A 21,343-nucleotide genomic window follows, 5' to 3' on the forward strand; every position below is an offset into this window, starting at 1 on the left:
TTGTCCATCTCTTGTCACCACTCCTTTCTATCGCAGTGTTGTCATTTAAAATAATACAATAATATTAAAATTTCGTTTGGTGTTATTACTAATCAAATAATATGAGTTTCATTAGTTTCTTCCTTCCAAAAAAACCCAGTTATAACGTCTGAATTTTAAAAAAGTCCAATAGAATATTTGGGGACCCCGATAGCTCAGTTGATAGAGCACTCTCTTTATACGCAAAGGGCCAGAGATCGATCCCGGGTGCAGTCGATTTTTTTCTGAATCCCTGTCTACTCAGCAATGAATGGGTAGCTGAGTTTGTTAGATCTGGCGAAAAGTCACCATCGACCCCTCTTATCACCTCATCCACCCCCTCTTATTATAACTTCACGTCTCTCTCTTACTCTTCAATGCTCGCTGCCCTCTAATGTGTGTGTGTGTGGGGGGGGGGGGGGGGGGGGGGGGTAGGAGTTGCGTGTGTGTATCAACGCCACGAACAACTCGATCAACGCCTTGGGCGATGCCATTATCTCCGTTAATGGGGATAAATTTCAAATTTTATTAAATTATCGAAGTAACAATGAAGTACGGTGAGCAAATAAAGAAGGCATCACCCCTCTTCTCTAATTAGGTTACAATTTGAAATGAGTGTGACTACTCCGTGTGTTTTACTCCTGTAGGCCACGGTTTTCATCGTGTAGCGGTCTTTAACGGTTCAAGAATGAACGATCCCACACTCTCAAATGTCAAACCGGTTCGAATTTCCAACAGTCTCTCAGGAATGTTCAATGTCGAAAAGGACCGGTCCTAGGACCGGTCCTTGCGGTCTTCATTTCCCAAGGACCGTAGGACCGTGGTCCTTAAGCTTGCCAAGGACCGCCCCGCACTATCTCCAACTATGCATTTGACTGCTTCCCTCCCATATTGGACTCCGGCCAGGGCCAGGACAAAACCAAGTAATCTCATTCCAAGACAAAGACAGAAAGCATGTTGGAAAACAGATATAAGGGGATAGAAGACACAGTATGTACCCCCCCCCCCTGTCCACTATGGGAGGTCAGGAACCCCACCCAGGAGCTCTCAGTGAGTGACCTCTCTGCTTATCATGGGATGTCAGAAGGTCTCACGCATCTAATGTCCAAATTCTAATTCAAAATATAAGTAGTTGAGCGATCTTCACCTATTTTTGTACAAATATGGATGCAATGGTACTTAAATACAAAAAAAAAAAAAAAGTCACAACTAAAAGTATATTGTGATATTTTAGTCTTTTCAATTTATATTTACATGATATATGACAAATCACATTTATTTACTCTAATTTTACAACTAATTATTCTTGAAACGATAAAAAATAAATTAAACAAATAAAAAATTTAAAAAAAAATAATAAAAAAAAAATCAAATACAAACGTTAAGTACTAACTACCATGTTAGAAATGTTAAAACAAAACATAACAAAAAAAAACAAAAAACAAAACAAAACAGAAAGAAATAAAATAAATAGATTAATTATCAAATACTGCAGAAAACTTAATTATATATTTAAAAAAAGAAACAAGTAAAAAACAACGAAAAAACAACAACAATTTTTGATTTAAAATTTTTTTAAAAGATTATATATTTTCAAGAAGAGTCCATGTCGGATAATCATAGCCAAAATAAACGACTCTAAGAGCAACTTTTGCTCATGACTTTATTTTTGTTTTGTTTAAACTTTAGCTAGGAAAAAGAAGAAGATACATATAAGAGAACGAAATAAATTAAGAGCGCAGAGCGCACAACACTCTTTCTTATTACATACAGATAGAAATATATATATATATATATATATATATATATATATATATATATATATATAAACAAAACAGAAAAAAATACACACACACACACACACACACGTGCGCACACACACATTAGTTACCACAACAAATATACAGACTAATTTATCATACACTAAAAAATCTTCAGTTAAAAGAAAAAGGGAAAGAAAGGACAATTTGAGAAAGCAGATAAGATATCACAAAAAAATATTTCTCTCTACTTGTCCGAATTTAAAATATAATGAACCCATCATTTAAAAGTAAGGTGTCCATCAAGTTGTGTGGCAATTATCCAGCATGGACTCACAAGAGTTAAATAAATGCAAGCTAGGAATAGGCACGACAAGCACAAGGAAGATGTGGCTCCAACCACACCGTGTTTTAAAATTTTTTATTAAAGCTAAATTCTACGAATCATTTAATACTTGAAAATCATGCAAAATTGACCTTAGCAATAACTTATATTAAAATATTAATGAGTTCGACTGATCAGTTTAGTCGACAACAACAATAAGTTTTGCCAAAATTTGTCAAAGAAAAACAATATTTAAAAAAACAAATTTTAAGAGACAAAATTTAAACAGCTATCAAATTTTGACCAATGGCAATACATTAAAAAAAATATATAGATTAATTTGACACTTTGAAATGAGTCATTTAGTATCTTATTAATGCTTGTAAAAAGACCATTTCTATCTTTTTATATAAGTTTAGCTACAACCTTCTGAGAAATCACTCCACAATTGCACATTTTACAAAACTTTTGCATTCATACTTATTTATTCATCACAATAAGGTTTATTTTTCATTGCACAAGAGTTTTATTTTTTGTTTTAAATGTTTAAACGAAGCTTGCAAAACTTTAGCTCATATCAACATATGGGAAGAGGAACAAGGTGGGACAGTCTAGATTCAGAATATAGCTCCCAATATAAAAGCAACTGTTGACACCAAATATTACTTCTAAGAGTCCGACACAGGACCTGCCAGGAACGATTCATTCAATTTGTTTTAAAATATAAATAGATAACAATAACATAACATGCAGATTATTTGTAATTGAAAACATCTAACCCCCCCCCCCCCACCACCCCCTAAAATGAACCTCATAACATTTGACTAGGGCAAAAACAATATACATACAAATATTCCGGATGAAGGAATGAAAATCACTAAAAACATTAGTGGAAAACTATTGTTACTCATAGTGATTCTATCTCTGCGTCGAGTCAAATGCTGCAAATACTATTTATTGTAAGGACAACTATCTTTCAATAATATAGAAATTTGAAAACGAGAATGCAGAAAGAAAGAATACAATAATAAATCATCCCTAAAAATCAACTGCCTCGACTGGTGTTGTAGCAAGCTAAATTTTGAGATGATTTTTTTCTAGTGTTTTTCTCTCTGCTCTGTCTAGCACAGTTTCTCACACCCCATAGTTTGAAACTTTCATATTAACCCATAGAGGCCCGGTGTTTACTAAAAAAAATTCCCCTGAGGCTCAGTGTAAGGGGCATAACTCTTAACAAAAAAATACCAACACAAAGTTAAAAAATTATTAAACGAGAACCAAATGACATAAAATTATAATTTTAATTCCTTTTTATAGCCAGATAAATTTGCTTTCGAATGATATATAACATGACATGTTTTGATTTCAATAAATTGGGAAAAAAAATATTAAAAAAAAAAACTCGTTCCCCGCACCCCCATTCCCGTCATTTTCGTCAATCTCGGACTCCGATTCAGTGTCCGAATCACCTTGATCGGGTGCTAACGCCTCGTCTTGTCCATCCCCACCATCGTTTACATCTTCTCTTTCTAGTTCGATATCGCTTTCATTTCCAAAATCCTCTTCATCGTCTACACCACTCTCCAAAACATCATTTCTAGTGCCACGTAACAAACTCATGAGGTACGGGAATGCCATTTTTCTGAATTCGATTACTCACTTGCTATCAACGATATAAACGTGCGGTAAAAAGGAAACGGAAATAGAACGATCGCATTATGTTTACGATGTTTCCGGTTTAGAATAAAACGAAGTGATTCGTTGCAATAACAAAGTAAACATGATCCGTTTTTTCTCGGGGGCCGCGGGCGATGCGGGCCTCAACAGTCGCGGGCGACTCCAGGGGAAGCGGGCCTCTATGGGTTAACAGTAATAGGGGCTAACAAATCACACAATGATAGGGAAAGTCAGGCCCCACGCATACACCATTTCTGAAAATTACCTCGAAAGGTAGATGTAGATCATATTAAAAACATTACTTCATAATATCTTTTCATCTACGATACCTGAAGCACTTTATAAAGATTTCAATATTTGGACTCATAGTGATTGGTCATGTTAATGTATAATCTCAAGATTTAGTTGACTTTGAATAATAAAGTGAATTCAATGAAAAAATGCCCAAAAAATAAAGATTTTAAAATTAAACAAATACATGGACCAAATGTAATTATCAAAAATGTAGATTCGCTCAGTCCAAAAAAAAAAGCCCCCCCCCCCCCCCCCCCCCCTCGCAAAAAAAACAACAACCCCCTCCCCGCAAAAAAAACAACAAAAATTAAAAATTAAACTGTAGTTACAAAACAGATAGATTTCTGTAAAAAGGACAACTGATATTAAGAGTGATTTCAAACTGGTAGTACCATGGAATGAGGTGACTTCGACCCCCAGATTGAGAATGATGTACATTTTACCATAATATTTGTTTTTTATTTGTTGTTTTTGTTTGGTTCAATTTCTTTGACTTTCAATATCTGTGTACATCAAGTCTCATTGAAATAATTTATAATAATATAATAATTTTCAACCTGGGGGCACACTTAGGAGGCTGGTCTTAGTCAAACCATTCTACGGTAGTAGTAGAAGTAGTAGTAATAGTAGTAGTAGTAGTATTAGTAGTAGTAGTAGTAGTAGTAGAAGTAGTAGTAGTAGTAGTAGTAGTAGTAGTAGTAGTAGTAGTAGTAGTAGTAGTAGTAGTAGTAGTAGTTAGTAGTAGTAGTAGTAGTAGTAGTAGTAGTAGTAGTAGTAGTAGTAGTAGTAGTAGTAGTAGTAGTAGTAGTAGATTATATACATGAGTTTTTAGATTTATTACTATCAATGCGCAATAATAAAATACAATAATTTTCGAACTATTATTACAAGCACTTCCTAATCCATACTCATTTAATCTTTCATATTGATATTTATGTCAAGAGGGTACATTGCCAACATAGCAGCAGCACAATGTAAATAATCTATGTAAAATAATAAAGGAAGCACATTTGAACACATGAAACGAATAATATTCAGTGATCATGACAAGAGTGTTAGCTTGATAAATGTCTTTTTTTTTGGTTTGTTGATGACACAGAAATTTACTCGACAATTGTCTCTAAGAATGCTAAATCTTCAGATCTTATTTCCCCTGCATATATCCCTTTCTTCCATCCATTGTCCAATATTTCTTCATCACCTCTGATTGAGCTAATATTTCTATCAGGACAATCAAGAGCATATAACAGATGGGAGATGCGAATGCTTTCGCCTGTACAATGGATATGGATTTTTTTTTTCTACCTTACCTTGTTTTTTAAATAAGGGTGTGTGACATGGCTTATGTTGTGACAACAGTTAACAGATGGTCATGTAAGAATGGATCTTATTAATTATTGTGTAGGACAATGGTCACATATTGTGATGTCTTAAGTGATCAGTTCTTTCTAAATTTGCACACACACATACACCCCCCCCCCCCCCCCCACACACACACACAAAGAGGCATTAAAATTGACAGAACAAAAGTCATCATGCTTAGATAAACAATGAACTCCTTATGCATGAGTGTTTGTTTAGGCTTTACAATATAAACGTCTATATATTGCAACAGCTGTTCGATTTGTTAGACATCATTTTTATTCTGTCTACTTTTCCTGCCTTATTCAAACCAAAGAAAACTAAAAATATTGTGGCAGGTAATGTGATCACAATGTACAGCTTACTTGATTGATGATCACCTTCATGAAAAGCACCCAGTTTTGATGAAATAGTAGACTAGAGAAATAGTATCAAAAAACTGATTCCCCCATTTCATGATAGAATAAAAGAAGAAGAAAAAAATAAAGGACAACATCAAATAATAGGCTACAGGAATCAGTCAGTCTCACTATCACACATTACATCTTAAATGTAAACCAACTAAAGTTCAACATACAAATTCATTTAATCTCTTTTTGGATAATTTGAAATTACAGGCTAGTTAGTATTCATTGACTTTCGAACAGATCTCATCTGTAAATTGTGAACATGTTGCTGAGCCACCGAGATCTCCTGTCAGGCACTGAAAAAAAAAGCGAAAATGGGAAACATATAAAAACTAAATTTAATACGACAGTGCAGCATGGTTTTCTTAAAGAATTCCTTTCCATCCATAAATAAGAGAGAAGAGAGTCTGTGGTAAAACAGTCAAAAGTAAAACTTAATTCTCTCCATAAATTGAATAATATTTTGATTTTAAAAGGTTAAAATGTTGTTTTTTTTCTACATAAATATAATTTCTGCTAACAATTCATTTTGTGTTAACCCATTTGGTTTTGTAAGCCAAGGAATTGGCTACCTGACTAAAGGCAGCAATGTGGGTCATTATTGCAGTACTTTGAAAAAGACGTCTCACAGTGACCAAACACAGTCTCTATAAAGTAAAATCTTGGATAAATAAAAGTCTAGGACCCGTCATCAATCTGATATTGAAACCAAACACAGTCTCTATGAAGTAAAAACTTGGATAAATCAAGTCTAGGACCCGTCATCAATCTGATATTGACAGTGATAATCATTGTTCATGAATTTGGTTTAAAAAAAAAAAAAAAAAAAAAAAAAAAAAAAAAAAAAAAAAAAAAAAAAAAAAAAAAAGGAGGTTGGTAGTATTTGGAGTAGGGGGAAGGGAACAGTACATCGGTGTTCACAGAGCAAGAATAGTTTAGCAAGAGTTTACTGTAAGAGGTAATGATTTTACTAAAATCTATCTTCCCACTAAGTGATGTCAAAAGGCATGTTTCTAAAATGATGTGTATGCTATATTTGAACTTTACAATTCATCATACATCTACATTTAAATAACAAAAAAAAAAAAAAGATAAAAATTAAACAAAGACAAAGAAAAATAACTCACTCTCCCATCCTTGATAACATTGAATACAGCAGCTTCAATTCGATCAGCATAAGAGTTAAATTCCATATAACGCAGCATCATCACTGCACTGAGCAAAAGGGCAGTTGGATTTGCTTTGTCCAAGCCAGCAATGTCAGGGGCTGTCCCGTGCACCTAAAAAAATACAAACAAACAAAAATTAACAATTAAAAAAAAAAAAAGAACAAAAAAAAAAAGTTTGTACCTGTAATTCTATTGGCAGAATTTCCAGTATTCTAGGTCGTTAGACTTTTGAATTGGCTTCAAGGGATTGAAAAAGTCCATTCAAAATGGAAGGATGATTAAACATCATTATATACTTTTGTGCAATACTTGTGTTTTGTGCTCATCATTTATACTCTTGTTGTATAATGCTTTTGAACAATGACAAATTTTTATTTCTTCATTCTTTTTCACAATGATCGACCTACTCATTCAGAACTCAAGCCTTATTCCTTTGGCACGATAAAGGTAAATTACATAAACAATTAAAATGATTTGTAAATAAGTCCCTTAAAACAACATAAATACCTAATTATAAAATGATCGCCTTACCGATTCAAATAGAGCACCATTTTCTCCAATGTTACCACTTGGTGTGACGCCCAATCCGCCAATCAGTCCAGCACATAAATCACTGAAAAATTTTAAAAAGTGATTATTTTTATGATATGGTAAAACAATCTAATAATGAGTTGGTAGTGTATGCTGACAACAACTGACGATATTCTCTGATACTCAGCAATTCATGAATCATTTGAAGTGAGGAATGGGTCTAAGTATCATAGCAATTCTCTGCCTTAAATGTATTACTTAAAATTTTTAAAAGTTGTTATTTTTATGTGAGTAAGTCCAAATATACTTTAATAATACTGCTAATAATAATAATAATATTAATAATAATAATAATAATAATAATAATAATAATAATAATAATAATAATACTAATACCAATAATAGTTATTATCATTATAATAATAATAATAATAATAATAATAATAATAATAATAATAATAATGATAAAAATGACAATAATAATAATAATAATAATAATAATAATAATAATAATAATAATAATAATAATAATAAACATAATAATAATAATAATAATAATAATAATAATAATAATAATAATAATAATAATAATAATAATGACAATAATAATAATAATAATAATAATAATAATAATAATAATAATAATAATAATAATATTAATAATAATAATAATAATAATAATAATAATAATAATAATAATAATAATAATAATAACAACAACACCAACAACAACAATAATAATGATAATAATAATGATAATAATAATAATAATAATAATAATAATAATAATAATAATAATAATAATAATAATAATAATAATAATAATAATAATAATAATAATGACAATAATAATAATAATAATAATAATAATAATAATAATAATAATAATATAATAATAATAAAAATAATAATAATAATAATAATAATAATAATAATAATAATAATAATAATAATAATAATAATAATAATAATAATAATAATAATAATAATAATAATAATAACAACAACACCAACAACAACAATAATAATGATAATAATAATAATAACATAACATAACATAACATAACATGTGGTATAGGGCAAAATAGGATAAGATCCTTTGAATGCCCTTAATATTAATTAGTAATGCCATAAATCTATTGATTAAATATTACAATAACGATACACGTGGTAAAGATAGTATTTCAACTTAAATGTACTCATGTGGTGTACAAACATATATCTTTAACCTTGACATGCAAAGCGCACACACAACCACACACACACACACACACACACATACACACGCGTATAGCAGATAACCATAATAATATAATAATGCATAATATATACATACAAGATTGAAAGCCATGTCAACAGCAGAGCAAACAAGTATTATTCGTCATATATAAATCTCCCATCATATAATTCCCTGTCTACTAACACCTTGAAATAATCCATAGATTTTGCATTCTTTGTTTCAAATTTCAAACTGTTCCATTTCTGAACAATACGAATACCGAACCAGTTTTGTCTTATGTTTGTTTTGCATCTAGAGACAAAAATCTTAAACTTGTCCCCTCTAGTAAAAGTAATATTAGAATATGAAAAAAAATCAGAAAAGTCTATCCTATCCAGACCATGTACCAATCTATAAACCTGAATTAAATCCCCACGAATTCTTCTATATTTCAAACTGGGTAAGTCAAGAAATTCTAACCTTTCCTTATAAGATAAATACTGTATTGTATAAATTTTTAATAATAATAATAATAATAATAATAATAACAACACCAACAACAACAATAATAATGATAATAATAATGATAATAATAATAATAATAATAATAATAATAATAATAATAATAATAATAATAATAATAATAATAATAATAATAATAATAATAATAATAATAATAATAATAATAATAATAATAATAATAACAATTATAATAACAACAACAATAATAACAATAATAATAATATTAGTTATTGCCCATCAATCAAACCAACACATGCCGATGTGTTGTGCTGCTGATGTAATGATTTTTTTTCCCCACCCAAGTGTGGACTGATTGATGCTCCGAATGAAGGAACAATGTACCTTAGGATATCACCATACAGATTTGGCATGACGAGAACATCAAAAGAAGATGGATCTTGGACAAGCTTCAAATGAAACAAAGAAAACAATTTCATTTAGCATCACAGTCTCAAATCAAATCAAATGATGAAATCACCACCATCATTAAATCAAATGTAAAAATCATTGCAATTGTGTTCATTAACTTTATCAGTTTTATGTCACTGAAGACATGCCCGGAGCCTGATAATAAATATGGGATATGCTGCACTTAACAAATGTGCATTATTATTATTATTATTATTATTATTATTATTATTATTATTATTATTATTATTACTATTATCATTATTATTATTATTACGATATTAATATTATTACTATTTATTACTATCATTATTATCATTAAAGGAGTTAATAGCAATGACTGAATGATAAAATGGTGACTCACTGTCTCCAACTGGTATTAAGTTGGGTAGTACATCACATGCTTAAAAGGTGTTTTCAAGTGAAATGATCAATAATGTGAAATTTCAAGTTTTGTCACGATAAGAAATTAATCTATTGTCCTTGATAAAACATATTAACTTAACCTAAGTTTCATGTTTTATGTTTTTTGGTGCTTAACGGCGCTTTCAACACTATGTAGGTCATTAAAGCGCCTGCTAAGTTTCATGCATATGACATTAAATTCAATCCTCAGCACCTAAATCACCCTGACTTTGATACAAGTCAAACCCTGGTAATGCCAGACGAGAAATATTGGTTGATTTTAACAGTTATCAATGGAACACACTTATATAGGGAAAACAAAATTTGGGAGCAACAAGAGGTTTTGGTTTTAAGAAGAAGCTGATTGTAACAGTGTTGTATTTATGCAGATTTCCTTGTACCGTTAGGTCAGAGCTTATGCTGAATTCAAGTTGTAATAATAATAATAATAATAATAATAATAATAATAATAATAATAATAATAATAATAATAATAATAATAGATCTGTATTGTCCAGAAATATGGCAACATTTAGTTACATTTGTTATAACGTTATATGATAACGACAACATTGAACAGATATTTCACTCCTACTTATTCTCTCTCTCTCTCTCTCTCTCTCCCTCTCTCTCTCTATCTCTCTCTCTCCCTCTCTCTCTCTCTCTCTCTCTCTCTCTCTCTCTCTCTCTCTCTCTCTCTCTCTCTCTCTCTCTCTCTCTCTCTTTCTCTCTCTAAATACTATTGATGAGTAAATTTCATTGCCACTTATAACTGCATTTATATACCAAACAAAGGACCATAAAACTTATATTTACAGTGTGTTCCTTATAAAATGGAGAGAGATAAGGCATTGAGACGTGGAAAATAAACTACGAGCAAATATATGATATTTACTAATTATTCATAGGTCGAAGTAAATTACTTACATTCAAGCAAACTGTGTCCAGATACATTTCATCAAATTTAATATCTTTGTTTTTTGAGGCAACCTCACGACAACACTTGAGGAACAGACCATCTGACATACGCCTGGAAAGCAATAAGGAAAAAAAATAGGGTATAATCTTATGGTTGACTACTCTTTCAAAAGAAAATAAACTTATAGATATTTGAAAAGCAATCAATTTTTCTTCTTTTCAACTTTCTTTGGGGGCTATATTACCAGGGCTAGGCACGCTACCCCCCCCCCCCCCCCCCCCCCCCCCAAAAACAAAAAAATTTAAAAAAAAACAAAAACAAAAACAAACAAAAAAAACAAAAAAAAAAACACACACATACACTGAGGTGACGCTGGTAAAGCCAGTCAAAGTCCAAAACATGACATTTTAAAGAGCTTTAACCTGAGTGGGTAAGAGACTTCCTGGGATTGTGAAAGAGTAAACCAAAATATGACTATAGAAGCAGTATTTATTAAATTCTGAGCCCTTTCTATATTCACATTTTGATGAGTTCATACTTCAATGATGGAGTCTATACACAAAAAAGTTGCTTATAAAAAGCATTTATAACAGGATTGTGAGTTAAAGTCTGCTATTTTCAAGAGTAATGATACCAAACTTTTGTTCTACTATGATTTCCCAATTAATTCCATGGAACATATTTTTGAGCATAGTTTTCTGTGTGTACTTTTGACTTTGACTGGGCTTATTTGTGCTACATTATATATATATATATATATATATATATATATATATATATATATATATATATATATATATATATATATATATATATATATCGTTGGCCAGTTGATCTAACCTCTGAAGTAGCATTTTTGCCAAATTTGCTGATCTAACCTCTGATGTCAACTTCAGAGATAAGCGCGCCCTCTTATTCTTTAGTCTCAAGATGATCAAACCTCTAATGTTAGTCCAGAGTTCAAGGTAGATGGAGAAGTACTGCACTATCCTATTTCAAGCGATCAAAATAGTAGTAGTAGTAAGCCTCGCAGTCCAAATGACGCTTGCTGTGAATTGTATGATTAAATCATAATCGATGAATATATCTGCTCTCTCCATCCATGTTGTTAATTGTTTCCATTGGTCACGGTCCTTGGCCAGAGTTTTGAGGCTGTCAAGATCTTGTTGTCACTTTAGTACAGAGGGCACTGCGATATTTCTTAGTTCTTAAGGGATTAATTCGGCCTCATCTGAATCCAGAAATTTCTGATATGTAGAGAGATCCTGGTTCAGGGTAGTTACTATTGATGTTGGTGGTCTCTCTACATATTTGTTGCCATGAAGGAAATATTCTGTCATTGCAGTTTGAGCTGGGATGTTATCTTCTCAATGTAAGATGTGACCAAATAGCCTCCATCGCTGGTCTTTTATTATTGTACTCAGGCCCCGGACCCTGTTTTTTTTCATAGAGATCAGTATTTGTAATTGTCTCACATTTCTTTTTTCATCCTGGTAATTAGTTTTAAAGACTTGATATTAGGTATTTGCGTATTCATAAAAAGTGCAGAAAGAATAGCAACCAAAAATAAATATGTTGTTACATATAGAAACTGATCATAATAATCATATCAAAGGCTTCATATTATCAAAGTTAAAAATGTATAGTTCAGATCAACCAATCCAAGACGACTTAGAATTGATTTCAACGTATACATACATGACACCATCGGTATTCTATTCTATTGGACACAGAGAGTAGCGTCACTCCTATAGACCTAATAGAGAAGTTGTGGAGTACACTACAGGATATTTCAAACACGAACCACTTGGATACATCAGATGACCAAATAGTGAACGTAACTGCTCGGCTAATTACATGTAACAAATTTAGTGTCAAACAAAAAATACAGACTGGAATGTTATGTTAGAAGATGATCCATCATAGAAATACAAGAATGTTGAAAAGGAAATGAAGCTATTGAAAGAAAGATGTTGTTGCAAGGGAAGAGGAACCAGGTGTATCAAAGTAACAGAGGAAGACAGACAGCATATATTTTTCAAGAGAGCCAAGAAAAGACAAATGCGATGAATGCATCAAACACGAAGGTGCAAATGTCGATGAAATGACATGGAATTCTCATCATGAATAATGGACGACAGCAGCTTCTAATGGTTGTGGCAAAAAGAAAAGGATAAAGTTGAACGAGGAACAGAGACTTTATTAATCTTATATTGATTTACAGGCTGATTTATTATCTCCATCGATCCAAGCCTCTGTTGTTTACTACATGACCAAATTGATGAGGCAGGTCTGACCGCCAATGAGTTATCTCTACAACCACTTATGCGCAAAAGTAACAGCTGGTACTTACACCAAAATAATAATCTCCAGCGATGGTATAGAAACATGATGTCAAGAATGTTGAGTTTATTTGTATGGCAGCAAGGTGTCACAGTTGAAAAAAAAAAGTATTTAGAGAAAGGACAATTGAAAGAAAGTTGACATTTTCACTCCATCTGACTATAATACATGAAAGAACACAGCACTCCATGCAAGGTACAGTATATTGGCATACAACTTCTTCGTGTCATTTGATGAAATAACACCTTAACCACAACCAGGCCAGGAAGGATGGTAGGATTTCCAATTGTTACTGACATAAGAGCACTTAGTTGTGAACCAGATAGAACTATTCTGTTTAAGCAGAACCATCCAGACAACTGGAATCTGCTTCCCCGATCAATGAGTGATGTGAGAGCAACTTCTAATGATCACCGATGCAGGTTTACACCAGTCAGAGAAGATCTCCTCAGAGAAATACAACCATCTCCAGCAGACAAAACCAACTTTTCCAAAAGATGCCCATGAATTTTACAATTTGCAACACTGAATGGAACCCTATTAAGTTCATTGTACTTGAATTGTAACTTACTTAGTTTCGATTAGAAATTTATTTGTGTTAAATATAATGAAAAATGGATTGTGTTTATAGTTCATGTTGCATATTTGAAAACATAGATTGAAATTTTTAACAAAAAAAATAAAAATAATGATAATAATATTAATAATAATAATAATAATAATAATAATAATAATAATAATACTAATACTAATAATAATAATAATAATAGGAAAAAAATAATGACACTGACAAACTCAAGCCATGCAATACAAAGTATTAAGAAAAGTGTTTAGATCAGAGGTTCGCGAAAAAGTACCAGCTCTCCTTTATCTCAAAACCCGTTGATCAAACCTCGGAAGTGATATCGGAGGATTGATCGTCATGAAAACCCAGGACACGAAGCTTTGATGTCAACATCAGGGTTTTGATCAACGGATTCACGAAAACGGTACTTCAGAGGTTTGATCATCGGACTGTCGATAAATATATATATATATATATATATATATATATATATATATATATATATATATATATATATATATATATATATATATATATATATATATATATATATATATATATATATCATTATAATATGATTATTATTACTATTATGATGATGATCATCATCAAAAAGACAAAAGACTCACATGATATTTGCCTTGTGTACTGCAGTGACATTACTTCTTCTGTTGTCCCTGGCATACTTGAAGGCATATTCGGCGACCCTCATTGAAGCCTGTTCTGTGATCAACTTAATGCTTTGCACTACCCCATCTACAATCTGATTTCAGTCATAAAATTACCCAAAAAAAAAAAAAAATTAAAGCAAACAAGAGAAAAAAATTACTGTAAGTAAAATAAAATCAATAAACTGATAATGTCATTTGGAATTAAGCATATCTATGAATAAAGAAATAAGTTTTATGAAATGTTATATTGCTGAAGATAATGATGATGATGGTGATGATGATGATGGTGATGCCGATGATGATGATGATGATAATGATGATATTGAAGTAATGTTTACCATCCTATTAAAAAAATGCAGAGGAAATCGTTGTTCTTCTATAGATCAATAAAACTGTCCCTAATGCATAACTAAAAACGCATTTTTTGTATGTTTGGAGAATAGATATATTTGGACTTTTTGAGAACTACATTAATGATCATCAACATCATGCACATCACATTTATAAATCCTAATATCTAAATATAAATACCAAATATACCACTGAGGTAAACAATTAAAATCAGGTTACCTTGTTGTACCATTTAATAACCCAATCATTATAATCATCAAATTCATGTAAAATGGGACCAGCAGCTCCTGAAAACAAGTACAGTGGAATCCTGATAAAGCCAACACCCCCTGACCAGAAAGATTGGTTGATTTTAAGTAAGGTTAACTTTATCCATAATCAATGGAACGCACTTAGATAAAGAACAGAAAAATTTGGGACCAACAAGAGGTGTTACCTTTAAGCAGAAAATGACTTTAACATCACTGACTGTCAAGGTTCTCAGAATTGCAAAGCCGCTGACTGCTGAGGTTTAGGCATGTTTTTAAAATAAAAATTTACCATCTTCACAATTTTTATGATAATAAAACAGTTTAAAAAGCAAACCTGTTTCTGTTGTTCTTTCAAATGATACCATTTGTATTGTTGCATTTTAATTCTGGATTGCACAGTAATATTTTGAAAAGGAGGCAATTTTATTTATCTATTTATTTTAAATGAACTACCACGCCATTAACCTGCCATGCCTGATACAGTTCGGTCAGATGTAAAAAAAAATAGTAGTAGTATGAAACCGAGGGGGTTCGGCCATGGCAGTCAAAAGTCAAAATTTAAAAAACGCACATGTATCGGCCGTGGCAGTCAGTGAGTTTAGAGAGTTGACTTTATGAAGTTCCACTGTTTGCACTTGATGAATAAAACCAATGATCAAGAACTACTGTAAATTAAAAACATATCTTACAATGTGTTCGATGCCACTGTATTCTCCCTCTGTGTTTTCCCTGATGGTTACAATATCCACATTCTTGTAAGGTGTTTCGTATCCCTCGATGGACTTACAAGGTCTGACATTAGCATAAAGAGTGAAAGCTCTGAAAATGAAAAAAATATATTTTAAATCACACATATGTTATTTTTAAATAAAATCTTAAATAACGACGTTCTTCAGGGCCACCTGCTCAAGTCATATAAGTAACTATCATACTATTTGGTTATGGAAGAACATACATGATATAACCATGTACAACATCTTTTTTTTTTCTTTTCTTATCAACCCAAAATAAACATTAGACATATTACTAATATACTGAACAAATAAAATAAATAATGAAGAAACAAAAAAACAAAAACAAATTAATAAAAAAAAATAACTAGGCCATTCTCCAACAACCCCCTCCCCCCAAAAATATTAAACAATAAATTAAAAAAACAAAAAAAAAAAACAATTAACAGCAACAACAGCAATAACAACAACAACATCGACCATAAAAAAACCCCCAAAAACCCCCAAAAAACACAACCAAACCACACTGCCACTTACTTTCGAAGAGCAAGATTCAATGATTGATGCCCTTTTCCAATAGGTGTAGCCAAAGGTCCCTTCAGACCAACTTTAGTTACATCCATTGATTCAAATATCTTTTGTGGCAGTCTAAAATTTCCATCTGGTCCTTTCACTGGAGTAACATCAACATCTTCCCAATCTATCGGTACCTGAAATAAGCAAAAATTATGTTATGTCATGTTATATTTATATACTACAATTCAAGTTCAGTTCAACGTCTTTATCTGCAAAAGGTAGATTACCCATCACTACAGATTTTATACAAATCATGCAGTAACTTTCCTCATAATTATGTCATTGGGCTGAAAATTAAATGTTTTATGTTTGATCAAATTTGTTGCAGTTGGTAATAGCTAGGATGGCTGGTGGGAGAGAGTTCCATTCCTTGGTGGTTCAATGGAAGAAAAATGTTTCACATGTGTTGGTTTTGTGTGTTGGAATGTGAACTTACTGCTATGATAATTTGTGTAAGTGCAATATTGTTTAGTAAATTATTGTGGTAGAATTACCAGTTTTGTCGGAAAATACAGTTCAGTGGTGAAGTTGGAGGCGTTTCTCTTTCTGCCTACTCCCCACTGTTTTCCACTGCAAAAAATAATTGGATTCTTGATATTTTGACATTGGTCACACCATAATACTTACACTTTATCATCAAAATAAATTAATAATCATGATGTTAATTATGAATATCTGTTGAAAAATATATACTTACGCCTGCAGAACTAAAAATTGTTTTAACTGACGCAGATATCTCGGGGCCAATACCATCTCCTGGTATCATTGTCACCAAACGATTCTGGGGAATATACAAATACCAGTCACACACACTGAAAATATTACATAACAAAAAAAATTAAACACTTAAAAAAAGCATATGTCACACTAATTTAATCTCTTCCATAAAAAATAATGTCTGATTCTGAAGAATGCATTAATGCACAGAGTTTTGTTCAGATAACAACTCTAAAATTGAAACTATCCCTTCAACAGAGCTTTATGTCAAGCAGTCGAGTCACTGTTTTTCTTTTTACTTGACTTATTCTTTAAAGAATCGATTAGATCCATTTATCAAAAGGACATGCATTCATTCCTTAATTCTAAAACATAAATTTTTTGGCTTCAAAACTTCGTTTAATGGAATTCATTTTTAGCAAGTAACTACTCACCCCAGATGAGTAATTCCTCTCTCCTCTATTTGTCTGAAAATGGAAAATACACAGTCAAATGTTAATTTAAAAAAAAAGATTTACAAAGTTACAATTATAAACATTAAATTTTATTTCAAGGTTTTCCACTCCAATTAATCCATCAAAATCATATAAAAATACAATCAGAAAAAAATACGAATTGTCTAAACTAAATCATTAAAAAACGAAGTGGTTATTCAGAGTCGACTCTGGATAACTGTAGGCAGTTATTCAGAGTCGACTCTGGATAACTGTAGATGGTTATTCAGAGTCGACCCTGGATAACCATGTGTACAGATATTTAGAGCCGAGTAGCCTATCAAATTATCGAGTTGAGTTCTTGCGAGATGAGTTTCTTTCAATTTGATACCAGTTTACTACGGTTATTTTGTGACTTTAGCAATTTTAGTGCCAAATTCTTAAAACTTGGCGATTTTTCAACTTCAGTCGCTTATAAATAAGAATCTTTAATCAATTGCAAAACATATTCCATCAACAAAGCAATTTTAAATTAGCTTATAAACAACCATTTCTTAAATCGATCAGCCTAACTTATTATCTCTCTATTACCAAATGAGATCTATAAACATAATATGAAAATAGAAGGGTGGCTGAGAGAGAGAGAGAGAGCGAGAGAGACAGAGAGAGAGAGAGAGAGAGAGAGAGAGAGAGAGAGAGAGAGAGAGAGAGAGAGAGAGAGAGAGAGAGAGAGAGAGAGAGAGAGAGAGAGAGAGAGAGAGAGAGAGAGAGAGAGAGAGAGAGAGAGAGAGAATTAATGAATTGATTTATTTTTTTTTTAAAATTGTTTTATAATTAGACACAAGTTGTAATGAATTCTATTAACAAATTCAGAACAATCAAACAAAAACAAAACAAAACTTAAAAAGGAAGAAAAAAAAATAGACACGCTTATAAACCTCATAAAATCGTCAAATGAATGTATTATCATGTTACAGCTAAAAAGTACACAAATATTTACACCCATTTGCTCCATCCCCTTCCCTTTCGATCATCTTCTCATTCATGGCCACCGTGTGTCTTGTGCTGCCTTTGACATTTGGCGCCAGCGTGTCTAGACTAACGTCATAAATAAAGGAGTGTCACCAAAATTCATGCAACTTAGCAGAGGTGTCAAAAAATGATAGAAGGCATATTATTGTTTTTTCCCCCCCTGAACTACCACTGAGCAGAAAATGTTTGACATGACCAAAAACAACGGAACATTTATGAACAAATCCTAAAATCCCAGAAATCCGCGGAAGATTATCATCACTGGTCCCCACTATATTTGTTTAAATATTTCTTTTTTTTTTTTTTTTCAAAATCTCGACAATTTGCAAAAAATTGCAAATTTTGCGGCCGCAATGCAAATCACGGATGCAAAAAATTGCCATGACAGAAGAGACAAGAAAATACGAAAAAGTAAAACGATTTTTTCCCGTAGGGTTAAACAGAGGTGGGAGAGAAGAAAAAAAACAAACAGAAAAACCGTGTGGTTGGTAACTGGAAGTTCATCACTCATAACTGTCTACAGTTATTCAGAGTCGACTCCCCGACTCTGAATAACTGTAGACAGTTATTCAGAGTCGACTCCCCGACTCTGAATAACTGTAGACAGTTATTCAGAGTCAACTGTCTACAGTTAATCAGAGTGGACTCCCTGACTCTGAATAACCCTAGACAGTTATTCAGAGTCGACTCTGAATAACCGGAGAAAGTTATTCAGAGTCGACTCTGAATAACCGCAGCCTTAAAAAAAACTTGGGACAGTTTAAATGGTTAAAAAATAAAATGTATAAAGAAAAAAAACGGCTATTCTTTTGATGAGCAATTATTTAATTCTGGCTAAGAATTTTGCTTATGGCAACGGGACATGAATTTAAGATCTAAGGATTGATTGATAAAATCTAAGAGAGCTTGGACTTAGACATGTCTGACACCCCAAATTGTTATGGTCTATTATTGTCATGGAAATACTCCAAAACCAACGCAAATTGTTGTTCATTTCAATAATAAGCCCATAATAAAGTTCGGTTTTCAGACTTGTAAATATGTGCACGTGGACCCAATATCAAGACTTATAAATTAAATGATGATTGATAATTGATAAGCCATAATTTGGTTGATTAATTATGACATGATATACCTAAAATATGGAATTAAACATGGAACGATCAAGAAACAACGATAAAAAGAGGAGAGGACACTAAATGAATATTTAATGAAAAATAAATTTGTCATAAACTACTGTACTACACTGCCGAAAAAAAAATTCCAAGAAATAAGAAAGTTGTGTTGCAACTGGGATTAATTTGTGTTTCTAATTTCTAGGTCTGTTGTGGCTGTGGGGAAGGCGTCCCTTTACTACTACTTACAGGTTACCAGATTTCTTGATAGAGGATGGGGGGAAAATGAAAGATGAATACTCACTAAAGATACCAATTGTGGTATGGTCCGAAGCACGGAGACATCCTTAATTCGCGATACATGTGTGAGGACATTCGTGAAAACTGACTTGCCAGCCATGTTTGTTTATTGACCTTGACGATCTTGCCTCGAAGTACTTTCGGTTCCTTATAATGTGATTCCAATCGCTCAACAAGTAAATTTATTCAGAGGTGAATCAAATGAATCGAAGCCACAAGTAATAGAAGTCAGAGGGCGGCGTCTGAGTTATTACACTTCAGTAATGATGTGGATTTTCAATAATAAAAAAAATCTTAGCATGCACCTTTGTTCAAATTGACTAAAGCTGGCAAAAAATGTAAAAAGAAGAAGAAGACGAAGAAGTAGTAGTAGTAGTAGTAGTAGTAGTAGTAGTAGTAGTAGTAGTAGTAGTAGTAGTAGTAGTAGTAGTGGTAGTAGTGGTAGTAGTAGTAGTAGTAGTAGTAGTAGTAGTAGTAGTATTGGTAATAGTAGTAGTAGTAGTAGTAGTCGTCGTCGTCGTCGTCGTCGTAGTAGTAGTAGTAGTAGTAGTAGTAGTAGTAGTAGTAGTAGTAGTAGTAGTAGTGGTGGTGGTGGTGGTAGTAATAGTAGTAGTAGTAGTAGTAGTAGTAGTAGTAGTAGTAGTAGTAGTAGTAGTAGTAGTAGTAGTAGTAGTAGTCGTGACCTTGCATAAAACGTATTATCCACTAACTCAAAACATTTTACAAAGGACCCAAAGCCACGTGCTCATATTTGCAGGTAAGGTAACCGAACGATAAGTCCGTAACGATTTGGGTTATAATACCTGCAAATAGGTAGATGTCGGTCTCAATTTGCCATCTCTCATTGTTGGAATTTCCTACCAGCATCCTCCAGGTCATCCTCATCCCTCCAATTAAAAAAAAAACTCAACTAAATACCCATTTGTTTCAAAGGTAATTTATTGATGGTATGTTTGTGTATTTGTATATTTCAATAGATGTCAATATAAAGCGCTTGTTGCCTGTTTAGACGGAGTAAAGCGCTATAATAAGTGCCAATACGCTTCAACAGTCATAACGTCACTTCCCTCGTAATGATCATGGTAACTTAGTAACTGGCTCTAAACTAAACTACTATCGGAACAATGGCGGACGCCCTTATGAAATATTTCTCCGACGAGCATAAAAGCGTATCCAGAGGGGAAAAAAAACCCCATTACAAATCTGATCATGTTTTGACTTTTACACATTCTGATCACAAG

General features: G+C 32.2%; 1 protein-coding gene across 1 annotated transcript; it reads right to left on the reverse strand.

Annotated features, from left to right (window-relative positions):
- Window positions 1-3,390: 3,390 nt before the first annotated feature.
- LOC144965711 (isocitrate dehydrogenase [NAD] subunit alpha, mitochondrial-like) lies at window positions 3,391-20,231 on the reverse strand. Its single transcript, XM_078901318.1, has 11 exons — window positions 20,107-20,231; window positions 17,656-17,688; window positions 17,202-17,285; window positions 16,466-16,638; window positions 15,887-16,016; window positions 14,554-14,687; window positions 11,025-11,127; window positions 9,627-9,691; window positions 7,544-7,625; window positions 6,971-7,123; window positions 3,391-6,139 (listed from the first exon to the last, which is right to left on the reverse strand). Exons 1-11 carry the CDS (start codon window positions 20,200-20,202, stop codon window positions 6,059-6,061), a joined length of 1,134 nt encoding a protein of 377 aa, XP_078757444.1. The 5' UTR covers window positions 20,203-20,231; the 3' UTR covers window positions 3,391-6,058.
- Between the last annotated feature and the right edge of the window lie 1,112 nt (window positions 20,232-21,343).

The sequence above is a fragment of the Berghia stephanieae genome, chromosome 2 (assembly GCF_034508935.2).
Source record: "Berghia stephanieae isolate SIO BIC M18660-M18661 chromosome 2, UCSD_Bste_1.3, whole genome shotgun sequence".
NCBI classification, from domain to species: Eukaryota; Metazoa; Mollusca; class Gastropoda; order Nudibranchia; family Aeolidiidae; genus Berghia; species Berghia stephanieae.